The following is a 14,798-nucleotide window of genomic DNA, read 5'->3' as shown; positions in this document are numbered from 1 at the left end:
AGCTTGGTTCTGGAATCCTTACTCAGGTAAAACTCCCATTTTTGGCTGAAATCTTTGGCACCCTGTGTCTGATTAAGACGCCTGCATCCAGTTCCAAGTAACCCCATTTTGGGACAACTGGCGCTGATACCACTTCTCAACCCCCCACCCCATTCAGTGTCTTCCACCCAAAAGGACAGTCCAGAACCAACCAGTCGCTGAAACCGTTAAACGTTATTTGTTTTCTTGAGGTGAACCACGCGCATAACACACCCCTTTTGAGTGAAATAATGTCATTGTGTAGCCATTTGTCACCCCTGGGTGGATGAGGTCAACGAACTCTCCAAAGTTGCTGTCTCAGGAATAAATTTCATTCGTGGTTGGAAAAACCAAGTGAGGAATGTTATGGGAAAGGGAAAATAACTTTTATTTGCCTGGTGGTTAAGTAGGGATAAGTAAAAATCGAGCCGAGTACGTGCTTTGTTTGAGCGACGACGCAGTGCGTTGAGTGGAAGACAAGACGCCCATCGGAACCGGCTTCTCCCTTTGTCTTTCACTCCACCCGAGGTGGGGGGAGGGCGTGTCATGCGGATCTGGGGTGGCGGGACTGAGGGGGCTTGCGGCGCCCCAGAGGCGAAGGCGGAGGCGCCAGGACGCCGCTCCTGGCTTCTCAGGATGCCAGCCGGCTACACACAAGGTCGGGGGCAAGGCCGCGCCGCGGCTCGGAGCCCCAAGGAGGGGCGCGAAGGAAGTGAGGGCTGCCAACCCGAGGGCGAGCGGCGCGGGCGGCGCCAGCCCGGGGGCTGCAGCGGGCGGGGCTTGCGCAGCGCGGCTCCCGGGGGAGAAAGGAACCTCTGCAGTGGCGGGGCCGGGCCGCGGCCGGAAGACGGGGGCAGGGGGGCAGCGAGGAGGGAAGAGACGGCGGGCGGGGCCTCCGGCGCGCAGCCCCAGTAGGTCTCCGGGAATTTTCCACTAAGGCGCGGAGCGCCAGAGCCGCCGAGGCGCAGCCCGCCTCTGCGCACCCGGGGCCCACGTGACGGTGATTCACCAGGCGCCGCCTCCCGAGCCCCGGGCGGGGAAGCGACGGGGTGAGGAGCGAGTGTGCAGTGGAGGAGGAGGAGCGGGGGAGGGGCGAGGACGCTGCGGAGAGTGAGGAGGGATGTGCGGGGCAGGCGGGTGGAGGAGGACGTCGGAGGTGCGGAGGCCCCTCCCGCGTGGCCGGGGCCTGCTGGGCGGCTGCCGTGCGCTCGCGGGCAGTGCTCGCGGGCCACGCTCGCCCGGGGCGAGCCCAGCGCCTGCCTGCGACGGGGAAACCTAGATAGCCCTCAAACGGCAGGGTTCTTCCGGGGTGCTTTGAGGAAAGCCACAGGGGGGCTGAGGTCCTGCGGGGTTTCCGCAAACGCGCCGGGCGGCTGGGGGATGCCCCGCTTGGGAGATCGCAGTGTGGGGAACAGTCACGCCCTGTTGGAGTCTGTCTGTGCCTGTGTACGTGGCTCCTGACGTGGACAGCCGCGGCGCTGGAAGGCGGGCACCGGAGGGAGGCAGAGAGGGACAGACGGACAGAAGGAAGGGTGCGGCCTTGGGCCATCATCCGTGGCCTGGGAGACCCACAGGCACCGGTATTTGTCCGTTTAAACCCGCAGACCCACCAGGAGACCCTTGAGGCTTCGGTGGACGTGGGGGTTGTCGTGCAGCTGGTTCCAGATGGTTCCCCCATGACGACTTTTGGAATTGGCATACCAAAGATTTCCTCTTACCCTTCTGCTGTGTTGATTAGACATTACACAGACACCCCGCCCTTATCGCTGCTCTTGCAAGGAAACATTTATTACAGAAGTACTCCCTACTGTTTCATCTCTCATGTCCTTTTAGGTTCTTTCGAGTAATTGTGACCTTTTCCTTTTCCTCAAGTTCCATCAAAGACTTGGAAACAATATAAAAAGAAAAAAAAAAAAACTAGCCTGAATTAGAAAGTTAAGATCTTTGTTTACCAAATGCGTTGCCTGGGAAGACATCCTTGTGGGTTTGCTCTGTTGAGGTTTCCCCAAGGCCTCTTCTGGGGCCTTTTCCTCTCATTTCCACCTCGAGGCAAAAGCTGCTGAACTTGCTGGATGCCTTTTCCACTTTGGTTTTAACTTTTGTGCCGGAACTATGTATACTGTTTTCCCATAGGTTTCTGCAATTAGAATTACTGTAACTAAAAAGAATAGCTAATGTTCGTGCACTGCTATTTCAAGTTATTTATAAATGCGTGAATATTTAATTCATCAACACTGTATGGTGGGGGTTATTATACACCTTACCTCATTCCTTAGAGGTCCGGAAATTGAAGTTAGATAACTTGCCCAAGGCCATCCAGTTTGTAGGTGGAGGAACTGGAATTTGAAGCCAGACTATTGGAGATAAATCCCATGCTAGTGGTCACTACGGTGTGGAAATTTCCCATTAACAAACATAATTGTCCTGAAATATTAAATGTACATTTTGGTGGAATTCCCTCCCCCCCCCCTTTTATTTATTTAGCCTTCCTGAAGTTTATTTTGAAGAGATGTCTAAATTTAGTTGGGGTGGAAAACCACACACAATTTAAAAAAGAAACTTATGAAGAAATCATGCATTCCAGGGCAGTATTATTACATTTTTCTTACATGGAATATTATTGAAATATTTGACTTAGGAACTTCTTTTTCTCGGAAGGGTTTGTCTTCAAATACCTTTAACCCCTAGTAAATAGTAAAACCTCCAGGAAAATGAGGATGAGACTCTACAGTTGTCAGTGTTTGATAAATATATATTGATTGAAATGTGCTTGAGAAGTGAATACCCTTGAAATGGTCGATGACATAATGCAAAGTGAAAAGGAAATTTCCAAAAGAAACATGAATGTTGGATACGTTCAATAAGAAGATACTATGGATTTCTTTCCTTCTTCTCTTCCTCCCTCCTACCTTCTCTTTTATTTTTATTAAAAAAATTAAAAAAAAATTTTTTTTTAACGTTTTATTTATTTTTGAGACAGAGAGAGACAGAGCATGAACGGGGGAGGGGCAGAGAGAGGGGGAGACACAAAATGGAAGCAGGCTCCAGGCTCTGAGCCATCAGCCCAGAGCCCGACGCAGGGCTCGAACTCACGGACTGTGAGATCGTGACCTGAGCTGAAGTCGGATGCTCAACCGACTGAGCCACCCAGGCGCCCCCCAAAAAAAATTTTTTTAAATGTTTATTTTTGAGAGAGAGACAGAGTGTGAGTGGGGGAGGAACAGAGAGGGAGGGAGACACAGAATCTGAAGCAGGCTCCAGGCTCTGAGCTATTAGCACAGAACCCAATGTGGGGCTTGAACTCCTGAACCGTGAGGTCATGACCTGAGCTGAAGTCGGACACTTACTGACTGAGCCACCCAGGCACCCCTCTTCCTTCTACCTTCTTGTAAAAATATACTGAGTTGGGATTTAACAGAAACCAGGAGGCCAATGTATGCATGGGGAACATAGTCTCTGTCCATTCTTGGTCTGTAGTGAACTCATCCAACCTCCCTACTTTCTTACTTTTCCTTGTATTTTGTATACATTTATCTATGTTTACTACTAGATATTAACTACCCAGGGCTAGGGATACACATTTTGTTTGAGTGGGTGTATATGCCATTGGCCCACTTGTTATTTTGCATGTTATAGGTTTTTGATGTTAAATAAGAACAAAAACAACTGAAAAATTTTGTGTCTAGTTAGCCAATTTTATTTCAGGACCCAATTAATGGTCAGAGGCTTAATAACCATAGGCTTAATCCTGACCTCGCAATTTGGGCTCCTTAGAATGATAGAATCATAGGATTTTTTTGCTGAAGGGGACCTTATTACTGCTCTGTCCAATGCACATCTACTAGCCACACAAAGCTATTTAAATTTATTTATTTATTTTTTTTAAATTTTTTTTTTTTTCAACGTTTATTTATTTTTGGGACAGAGAGAGACAGAGCATGAACGGGGGAGGGGCAGAGAGAGAGGGAGACACAGAATCGGAAACAGGCTCCAGGCTCTGAGCCATCAGCCCAGAGCCCGACGCGGGGCTCGAACTCACGGACCGCGAGATCATGACCTGGCTGAAGTCGGACGCTTAACCGACTGCGCCACCCAGGCGCCCCAAAGCTATTTAAATTTAAATTAATTAAAATTAAATAAAATTAAAAATCAAGTTCCTTATAGCATTAACTATATGTATATATATGTATGTATATATATCTTTCAAGTACTCAATAGCTATATGTGACTTGTGGGTACCCTATTGGACGGTATTGAAATAGACATTTTCATGACTGCAGAAAGTTTTTTTGGACAGAACTGATAAATGAAAAAAAATAGGTAGAACACTTTTATTGGCCTAACTATGTCACTGTTAACTAAAAACTATTTCAGATTGCTTAGTTCTTTTACATGCAAAGAACATCATATTTGGGGTGCCTGGGTGGCTGAGTTGGTTAAGTGTCCAGCTCTTGGTTTTGGCTCAGGTCATGATCTCACGGTTTTGTGAGTTCAAGCCTTGCGTTGGGCCCTGCACTGGCATTGTGGAGCCTGCTTGTGATTTTCTCTCTCCCTCTCTCTCTGCCCCTTCCCCACTTATGCTGTCTCTATCTCTCTCAAAATAAATAAACTTAAAAAAAAACCCACACATTTCAAATGTTTATTTGTATTTGAGAGAGAGACCGAGAGCGAGCAGGGGAGGGTCAGAGAGAGAGAGAGGGAGACACAGAATCTGAAGCAGGCTCCAGGCTCTGAGCTGTCAGTGCAGAGCCCAACACGGGGCTCGAACCCACGAACCATGAGATCATGACCTGAGCTGAAGTCGGACACTTAACTGACTGAGCCACCCAGGCACCCCAGCATCACATATTTCAGATGTTTGTTATTTCATATAGAATAAAATTTTCTTCCTTAACAGTTGTGTTTAAATTAATGCAAATTTAAACATATTCAGAAGAACTGATGGTTCAAAAGGACTCCTCTTTGTTTCCCTTAAAGTGAATATTCCCCCCCCAACCAATCCTTTGTGAATCTTAGTTTTTTTCTGTGTACAAGTGCTCTAATCAACTTGAGTCACTGCACAAGTTTGACATTCATTAGATTTGGCTGTACATTTTAAGCTTGCATGATTGAGAAACTCAGATTCTCAGTAATGTTGGTAAAGGACAAATGCCAGATGGTTTTGGAATGTCCAAATCTATATTTAATGACATCACACGTGCAATACAGACAGTTCTCAATTTACAAACACTTTATTCAGAAGCAGCCCAAATATAAAACATACTAGCATACCTTTTTTAAACTCCTCCTTAGAACAGTATTGCCAAGGTAGTCTGTGCAAGTTAGTATATAAAAAAATAAGGGTAAATCTTGAAGTTCTTAAAGAGTGTATAGCTTGAGTTATGGAGGCAACGAAAAAGCTGTGAAAAGCCCTGGGGAATCAGTAGAGGTTGTTTCCACAGTGGCACAGATTTGCTTAAGCCGTAACCCCCTGACAAAAATAGTCCAGTCCCACCTTTCCCCAGCAGACCCCACCCCTTCTTGCTCAAGATCTCTTCCACGCCCCCTGGGTTCAAAAATCCTCCACTTTCATTTGTACTCCAGTTTAATTTCTGTCGGTTCGAAGTTTTGTGGTCTTGGGCAAATTTGGGTCTGAAATTTCCTTTCAGGGAAGGAAACTTCTCTGAGCCTCAGTTTCCTAAACCCTACAGAAAGAATAATAGCATGCTGATTATCAAGAATTAAAGGAAAATTTATGTAAAAATACTTAATAGATTAGAAGACTAGTATAAAAACAAGGCATTATGGGGGTGCCTGGGTGGCTCAGTTAGTTAAGTATCCAGCTCTTTTTTTTTTTAAAGTTTATTTATTTACTTGGAGAGAGTACAAGCTAGGGAGGGACAGAGAGAGAGGGAGACAGAGAATCTCTACCAGGCTCCACGCTGTCAGTGGGGAGCCTGACGCAGGGCTCAATCTCACGAACCCAGGAGATCATGATCTGAGCTGGTCGCTTAACCGACCGAGACACCCTGGTGCCCTTCTTCTGGCTCTTGTTTTCGGCTCAGGTCATCATCTCACAGTTCGTGAGATCATCCCCCTCGTCCGGCTCTGCACTGACCTCGTGGAGCCTGTTTGGCATTTTCTGTCTTTCTCTCTCTCTCTGCCCCTCCCCCTCTCTATCTTTCTCTCTCTCAAAATAAATAAATGAACTTAAAAAAAAAAAACAAGGCATTATGATTATATATTGATTAGTAAAGCTGAAAGACATCCGCCCCCCCCCCCCCCCACAAGGTTAAATGGTTATCAGTCACCTGCATATGATGGGAATCTGGTTCATCGGAATATTTAAACGAGTTGGTGGCTTGAATGTTCTTGGGGAATGAGGGGTGTTGGAAGCAATGAAAAATAATAGGTCAAAATTTCAAAGGAGGTTGGGTAAATACCACATTTTCTTTTAAAGAGTGAATGTAATTGCTTGCATTTTCTCTCTACTTCCTTCTTCTGTTTCATTGATTATTCCTAAGGCTAAAGTTTCTCCTTTACATTTTAATTCACCTGACATAGCATGTTTTAAAAAATTTAGCGTTGCTTGCTTTGATTTTCCAGTTGTCTTTTGCTGATGGAGCTTCTGTGAAGGGCAAACTCAAAGTACAACTGGCTGCCCCAGCACAGGGGAAGGGGAGTGGCGGTTGTGAGCGGGGACCCAGCAGCTACACCTTTAGCCCTCGCATGAGCAGTGCCAGGTACAGCTGCTTGCTGGCCCTACGGCAGAGGCTGCAATAGTTAGACCAGACCAGATCAATCAAACCAAACCAAGCAAAAAGGAGAGAGAGACTGAGAAAGAGGGAGAACAAAGGAATGGAAGTAGTGAAGAGGAAGGGAAGGACACCAAAGAGAGTGATGGATAATGTCAATAGTTCTAAGTACAGTACAGGTACCAGCTTATTTAAGCCTCAGGACAATCCTATGAGGTAAGCTGTGTTATTATTATCCCCATTTGATAGTTGAGGAAACTGAGGCACAGAGATGTTGAGCAACTGTCCCCAATGTCACACAGCTCCTAAGTGATAAAAGTGGGATTTGAACTCAGTCTGGATCTGGAGTTTGTGATCTCTTTTTTTTTTTTAAGTTTATTTATTTACTTTGAGACAGAGAGGGAGGAGAGAGAGAGAACTTGCATGTGCTTGAGCATCGGGAAGGGAGAGAGAGAGGGAGACAGAGAATCCCAGGTAGGCTCCATGCTGTCAGCGCAGAGCCTGAGGTGGGGCTCCATCTCATGACCCGTGAGATCATGACCTGAGCCGAGATCAAGAATTGGACACTCAACTAACTGAGCCACCCATGCACCCCGGGGGTTTGTGATCTTAACCACTGCACTAGCTGTTCTCAAACTTTCTGGTCTTAAGACCCCTCCCCTCTTAAACTTTTAAAAATTATGGAAGACCACAAAGGGTTTGTTCAGGTGAGTTATATCTGTTAATATTTACCATATTAGAAACTTAAACATTTAATTCATTAAAAAATAATAAACCAATAATATGCTGATATAAATAACATGTATGTATGTATATATGTATGTATGCATTTTTTTAATTTTTGGGGGGAGAGAGAGAGAGAGAGAGAGCATGAGCCTGGGGGAGGGACGGGCAGAGAGAGATAGGGAGAGAGAGAGAATCCTAAGCAGGTTCCATGCAGCTTGGAGCACAACTCACAGGGCTCGATCTCACCACCCTGAGATCATGACCTGAGCTGAAATCAAGAGTTGGACACTTAACCAACTGAGCCACACAGGTGCCCCTAACATAAAGAACATTTTGTTTATTTATTTGTTTCTTTGTTTATTTTAAGTTTGTTTATTTATTTTGAGAGTTTCAGGGGGCGGGGGGGTGGGGTGGGGGGAGACTGGGGAGGTGCAGAGAGAGAGGGAGAGACAGAGAATCCCGAGCAGGTTCCACATGGTCAGTGCAGAGCCTGATGTGGGGTTTGAACTCATGAACCATGACATCATGGCCTGAGCTGAAGTTGGAAACAACTAACTGAGCCACCCATGCGTCCCATAAATAGCATTTTAAAGTGAAAATAGCTGTATTTCTCAAAATAAAAACATTTAGGGAGAAGGATGGCATGGTTTTACAGTTTTGCAAATTTCTGCACTATGCCTCTTTTGGTGTGATGGTGGTTAAGAAGTGGGAAGGTAGGCGCCTGGGTGGCTCAGTCGGTTAAGTGCCGACTCTCAATTTCAGCACAGGTCATGATCTCGTGGTTCGTGGGTTTGAGCCCCGTGTCAGGCTCTGCACTGGCAGCATGGAGCCTGCTTGGGATTCTTTCTCTCCCTCTCTCTGCCCCTTCCCTGCTTGTGCTCTCTCTAAAATAAATAAATAAACATTAAAAAAAGCTTTTAAAAGAAGTGGGAAGGAAAAGAGAGACCGGAGGGCATAAAGTGATGGGAAGTCAAGGCCTGTCTCAGTGAGCATGCCATGAAGCCTGTATGAGGAAGAAATGGTAACAAAGAATTGTCTGAATGGGATAGAGCAGCATCTGGATTTTTATGCCTGTCTTACTCTTCAGTAGGTTGTTTGACATGTCTCTCTCTCTCTCTCTTTCTCCATATATGTATGTATGTATGTGTGTGTATATATATATACATATATGTATAATATGAATAATATATATATACTTATACACATATATATATTTACACATACACATGTATATGAGGTTCAATATAAAAGGTTGAGTGTAAGATTCTGAATTGGAAGGGGTTTTAGAGATTTGACTAATTTTATGAAGGGAAGCAGCTGAGGCTGGAACATAACATCCCTGGTTGCACTACTGATTAGTGGGAAGACTGGTGGTAGAACCCAGGTCTCCTGTCTTCTCGTTCCACTTTAGAATGTCATGTCATGGGAATTAGTAAATCTAATTATGCAGCTGTTAGATGCATTGATTTCCACCAGAAAACTTGTGAATTGACAACCAGAGAATCTATGGTAAATTCACATGCTTCATCAGTGACATTGTGAAAAATTGCTCTTCTTTCAAAAGTGCCTCTCCCCAAATGTCTTGGTCTGGTATTTTGTTAGGACCCCTTACAACTTTTTGCTTCCTGTCTTTTGTGTCACAAGTAGTGCTGAAGAGAAGATGAGCTTGATGTTGAAAGAGGGTGAGCGTAGGAGAACCGGCAGTTCTGAGACGTCTGAGGACACCGATTGGCCAGTCTCTGTTATCCGCAGGATCCACTTTTCTTAAGGATGAGCATATTTTGGTCTATAGGTTTCCAAGACAAGCACATTCCTGCCAACATGATCCCTGGACAAGCTGTTCTGGAATTTGAACTTGCTACTGAAAAGGGGTTAAGTCCAGGGCACACACACTCATTTCGGTGGGGGGTGAGCCATAGTTGGCTATGTTAGCACCTCATTATACAACAGTTTCGGGATAAAGTGATTCCAGATGTGCTCTCAGCAAGTACCTAGCACTTAACGCTTTTAATCCATTAGGCTAAAAAAATCCACCCTTCTGAATTTTGGAGGAGCCAGAAGTTAGTTAATTAACCAGTCATTCTTAGTTTATAAAGTTGATTCTCAATTGGCCATAATTTGCAGAATGCTTCAACCTAGCCAATTACAACCATATAAAATGTATATATTTACACATACATACATGAATTCACACACACATGTATCTGATGATGATTAGAAGTTCCTTCTGAGTACTGATTTAATGAGAGTTAAGTTCCTCTGTCCTGGAAATTTCATTTAGAAAAGTTAAGAGCACATGTATCTAAGAAGTAGTATTCTAGGTTCCTTCTTCCAACTGGCGAAGCTGCTTGTGACTCTGAAGAGTAAACTTTGTGGGAAGTCCTGGTTAAAGACTTACCCCCTCCCTTGCCTTTTTAAACGCAATTGAAATTTTTGCACTTCATAAACTTTGTTACCTGAATTTACAAAGAAGAATTGAAGAGAAAAGGTGCTGAATGTCTTCTCTGACAAGTCAGATTTTTGTGAAGAATATGGGATTTTTGCATCACTTGGTTCTGGAAAGTGGGGAGCTCAGGGTGAGCATTTCACTTTGCTTTAAAATACGGTAAAGCCTTGGTTTGCAAGCACAATTCGTTCTGGAAACATGCTTGTAACCCACAGCACTCATGTAGCAAAGCAAATTTCAAGAAACCATTGGCTCACCTGTGATCACGTGACGTTCGGCAACATGTACTACCCATATTGCAAGACATTGCTTGTTTATCAAGTTAAAATTTATTACAAATGTTTGCTTGTCTTGGGGAACACTTGCAGAACAAGTTACGATCCAAGGTTTTTACTGTATTTCAGATTTGACCGCAGAAAGTATGTGGGGTTTTTGTTGTTGTTATTGAATGCAAAGCAAACCTGGTCTTTGCTTACCATAGTTGAGAACATTGCATTCTAATATGCTCTTTTGATATGATATTAAACATATTTTGAAAAATTTAGGTATTATATCTGGTTTTAAGGACCACAGTATGTATTTTTCAAAGACTTTAGGATGTTGTTCACTGGGTGGAAGTATTGGAAAATATATTCTTCAGAGGTGCTTGTTTTGTTGCAGCTAAAGTAGCAACTACAGCAGACAGTCTAGATAAGAGAATGGACTCTGGATCTAGACTGCCTAGCTTGATTCCTGGTTCTGCTTTTTTTTTTTTTTTTTTTTTGCTAGCTGTGTGCATCCACTTTCACACATGTAAAGGATGAATGATGACTGGTGAGGACTTAATGCTTGCAAAGAAAGCACTTAGAACCCTGCCTAACACATATTAAACACTATGCAAGTGTTTGTTTAAACAAATAAAAAAAATCTCAAGCTTTGTCTCTGCCGTGCCGTAGATGCTAATATCGAGTGCCAGCAGAAGCAGCGTATCACTAAAGTGAAAAGAGAGATCATCCTTGGGATTGATCTCTTGTGAAACGTCTTCCACGTGCTCCCATCCAACTGGGGCCAAAGCTGGAGGACAAGAAGGTGAGGAAGGTATAGCAGAGTGTAACGCCATTGCTCAAAGTCTCAGGTTGGGGACTTGCTGGATCATGATTTGTTTATGTTATTTCCAATTAAAGATAAAGACCCTTGGCGTTACCCGGCAGTGGGTGATGGACAGAGTCAGGGTGTGGATTGTCAAGCATTTGTAGTTGAATGATGTGAAGGGCTTACTCCGGACAAATTGGAAGAATTGTGAGTCATTTAGGGAGTCACTAGTGAGTCAGCCAGGCAGGGCACACAAGTCCAGGTGACAGTTCTGTGTCAGTTAGCCTTGTGCTGTTGCAGCCCTTCAGAGGCGTGAGGCCTTTCACTTGAAGAAGGTTCCTCATCATGCTGGCTGACAGAGTCCCATCCCCAGGGATAGAGCTTGAAAGTGGAGTACAGGCTGGATGGCAGCCCCTACCACCTCCTCCGCCCAGGATTTGGTGCAGAACACAAGCTACATTGAATGCAGTAGCCCGGAAGGCAGGTTTTTGAATGTCCCCTCCTAGGCTTCAGCTCAGAATATGTGTTGTTCATTCTGTTCTGTCTTACTTGACTTAAATAGCTGGAGTTGGGGAAGAGCTGGTTTCGTGGTTTTTGTTGTTGAATCCCATGGACAATTGCTAATCACAACTTACAATAATCCACAAGCATCTTGCTGACAGTCCAAGGCTGTTTTTCACCAGAGGTTTTATTAAGGCACTTAATTTAGGGTTAGGGTGCTGCTGAAACATTCAGGAGTCTAAAAACAAAGAAGGACACACCAGAGTATTAGACCCTTTTAGCCATAAATCATATTTCTACAGTACCATTGGTTCTTTTTTTCTACATACGCTTATGATTTAAGATGATGCATTTTCTTTTATTTCCAATAGTTAGCAAGCTGTAACTGAAAGATTGAGAGCTTGGGAAAGGCCCTGGGTAAACCAGTCCGTCTATTGACATAGAATCACATCAGGAGCGGCCTCACAAGATTTGTGAGTTTTGGCCTCTCCTGTTTCTCATCAAATATTTCTTTTCAGTATTATCTGCAGTCAGATTCCTCATTGGATATGCAATAGATTAAAATCCCATTGAAGTTTGGAATTCAACCAAACACAGCAGAAAGTCTTGGTTCTTTGACATTACCTCCCCAGACTATTTTCTTACAGTTTGAGTGGTCCTGAAATTTGGAAGGTAGTATCTCTACTATCCCCCACAAAGAGACTACTCCCTATAAAAAGTTTAATTGTTTCAAATATATTTACTCTCATTCTTAGGGAAACTTGAAATAACTTCTATTGTTCTAATCTTACCCTTTTCTTAGAAACCTGTCATTTCCATTCCCATCTCCTGCCCTGGGTTTTTTCCATTCTAAAATGAGCAGGAAGCCTGCTTTTTTAGCTCACTCATAAGTTAGTATAAGCCTAACTCCAGAAACAGGTGTTTTGATGATCATGCTTCTATCTAATAATGTTGCATGCATTCAGTTGCAAATTGAATGCAAAAACGCATTACAATTTCCAAAGTACTTTTCAAATGCATGATCACATTTAATCAACCTGAGCTTTTGAGATGGCGGTTATGATCTCCATTTTTACAAACTGGAAGACTGAAGCTCAGAGATCCACATACTGTGCTACCCAAAGGCTATGAAGAGAACCAGGCTTTTCACTTTTTATTGACTAAAATTAGAGATTTCCCCCCTCCCCATACTTTCCGTAGACTTAACCAGTAGTACAACTTTAAAACCTCTTTTGCTCACTTGATGATATGTAGCACAATTCACGTAGTGGGAAATATCTACATTGGTAGCTAGCCTGTGAATTTGTCCCAACTTACATACAGAATCTTTTGGAATGGTTTAAAATTCTTAGGATTTTCAACTCAGACCAGACAAAAGGACAATATACAATTCTTTGGCAAAATTGGTAGTAGTTAGCATATCTGCAGCCTCTCAAAGTAATCAGTCAGAGAATCTTGAATTTCTGTTTGTTTTACTTGTAATGTGTCCTAGCTAATTCGATATTTTCACTTTTTCTAACTTTTTTTCAGGGTGTGTTGACACTCAGGTTAATTTTGAGTGGCTTTTAAGACTATCCAGGGAGTGGGGCGCCTGGGTGGTTCAGTTGGTTAAGCGTCTGACTCTTGATTTCAGCTCAGGTCATGATCTCACAGTTTGTGAGATCGAGCCCTGCGTCATGCTCAGGACTAACAGCGTGGAGCCTATTTGGGATTCTCTCTGTCTCTGCCTCTCCCCAATCTGGTGCGTGCTCTCTCTCTCTCTCTCTCTGCCTCTCCCCCTGCTGGTGCTCTCTCTCTCCCTCTCTCTCTCTGCCTCTCCCCCTCTCTCTCTGCCTCTCCCCACGCTGGTGCTCTCTCTCTCTCAACATAGATAAATAAACATTAAAAAAAAAAAGAATATCCAGGCAGAGTGCCATATAATAGGCACTTAATGCATTTCAAATAAATGATTGAATTGTTCACCATATAGGCATATAGCAATTTGTAAGTAAGTATCCCTAAAATGCAAATAGTTATGTTTATTGTTTTAAACTAGAAGATTTTAACATAGTCTGAAGTGTTGTAGGAAGGAGCAAGGACTTTGGAATGTGAAACTTTCTGGGTTTGAATGTTCATCACTTACTGTGAGTTACTGCACCTTCCTTAGGCAATAACTTCTCTGGTATTCAATTTCCTCACCTGCAAGTTTGGGATTGTATTACCTACCTTGCAAGACTGCTGTAAGGATAATCTGGAAAGATGTATGAAAAGTGTTCAGTAGTATGCTTGACACATAAAATGTGCTCAAAGTTCATGCCCAGAATTTGATGAAGACAGAGATAGCTATGGTGGCTGTAAATGATTGTGTTACTATATTTTTAAAAAGATATTTCTGAGCGCTGTTATGTAGTAAATATGTGAAAGGAGTATAAAGATACATATAACATTATCTTAGCCCTGCAAGATTCCTACGTCTGCTATCGAGGCAGCGACAAGCCTGAAGTTTCCAAATGTGCAAAGACTAATTTAAATCCTATCCTAAAAGTGCGATTCATGTTGAGGACTCTGAGGGGCAAGCAGCATGGAGGCGGTAGGGGAGTAGAGTAGATGATAGGGGACATTTTTCGGTCTCACGTCCCACACTGGCTAGTAAGCCAGTGCTGGGGCCTCTGCTGGTGTCTTCAGCAAGCATGGAAGCTGCTGCCAACTACTGACACTGATCCAGAGGGGAAAGAATTAGCCACAGACTGCTGATGGGAGCTTTACACAAAGTAGAGTGAGATGGCTGAGTCTTTTTCTGAGGAAAGGCCCGAAGCCTGTCAGTATTCATAATCAACCAAAGTCATACAGCAATGTTTTTTTTAAATTTTGTTAATGTTATTTTTGAGAGACAGAGAGAGACACAGTGTGAGCGGGGGAGGGGCAGAGAGAGAGAGAGAGAGAGAAAGAGAGAAAGACACAGAATCTGAAGAGGCTCTAGGCTCTGAGCTGTCGGCACAGAGCCCGACGTGCGGCTCTAACTCACAAACCTCGAGATCATGACCTGAGCTGAAGTCGGACGCTTAACCAACTGAACTACCCAGGCATCCCTTACAGAAATCATTTTTTGACATGATTTTGGGGTATGGCATTTTTAGAATTTGTGTATGCAACTTAATTGGCAGCCAAGCCACCAATGATAAGGTTGTATATTATCTAATTAACCTTTGTATGTAAAAACCAATTGCATAATCTGTAGCATAAAATCCTTGTGATGATGATACCAGTTCAATAAAGTATTATACATTTTACATGTAAGAGCAAAGAGCCCAAAATAGTTAAGA

General features: G+C 43.6%; 2 protein-coding genes across 3 annotated transcripts in view; one reads left to right on the top strand and one right to left on the bottom strand.

Moving 5' to 3' along the window:
* Positions 1 to 14,798, top strand: part of LOC147579205 (uncharacterized) — a 331,154-nt gene that overhangs the window by 293,404 nt on the left and 22,952 nt on the right. The gene's annotated exons all lie outside the window — the stretch shown is intronic.
* Positions 650 to 2,898, bottom strand: LOC147579206 (uncharacterized). Its single transcript, XM_086711858.1, has 2 exons — positions 2,283 to 2,898; positions 650 to 2,155 (listed from the first exon to the last, which is right to left on the bottom strand). Exon 2 carries the CDS (start codon positions 1,715 to 1,717, stop codon positions 650 to 652), a length of 1,068 nt encoding a protein of 355 aa, XP_086567984.1. The 5' UTR covers positions 1,718 to 2,155; positions 2,283 to 2,898.

The sequence above is a fragment of the Puma concolor genome, chromosome B4, assembly GCF_028749965.1.
Source record: "Puma concolor isolate L17-30 chromosome B4, mPumCon1.1.hap2, whole genome shotgun sequence".
Taxonomy (NCBI): domain Eukaryota; kingdom Metazoa; phylum Chordata; class Mammalia; order Carnivora; family Felidae; genus Puma; species Puma concolor.
Note: the sequence above shows the minus strand (reverse complement) of the source record. Positions and strands in the feature narration are given on the sequence as shown.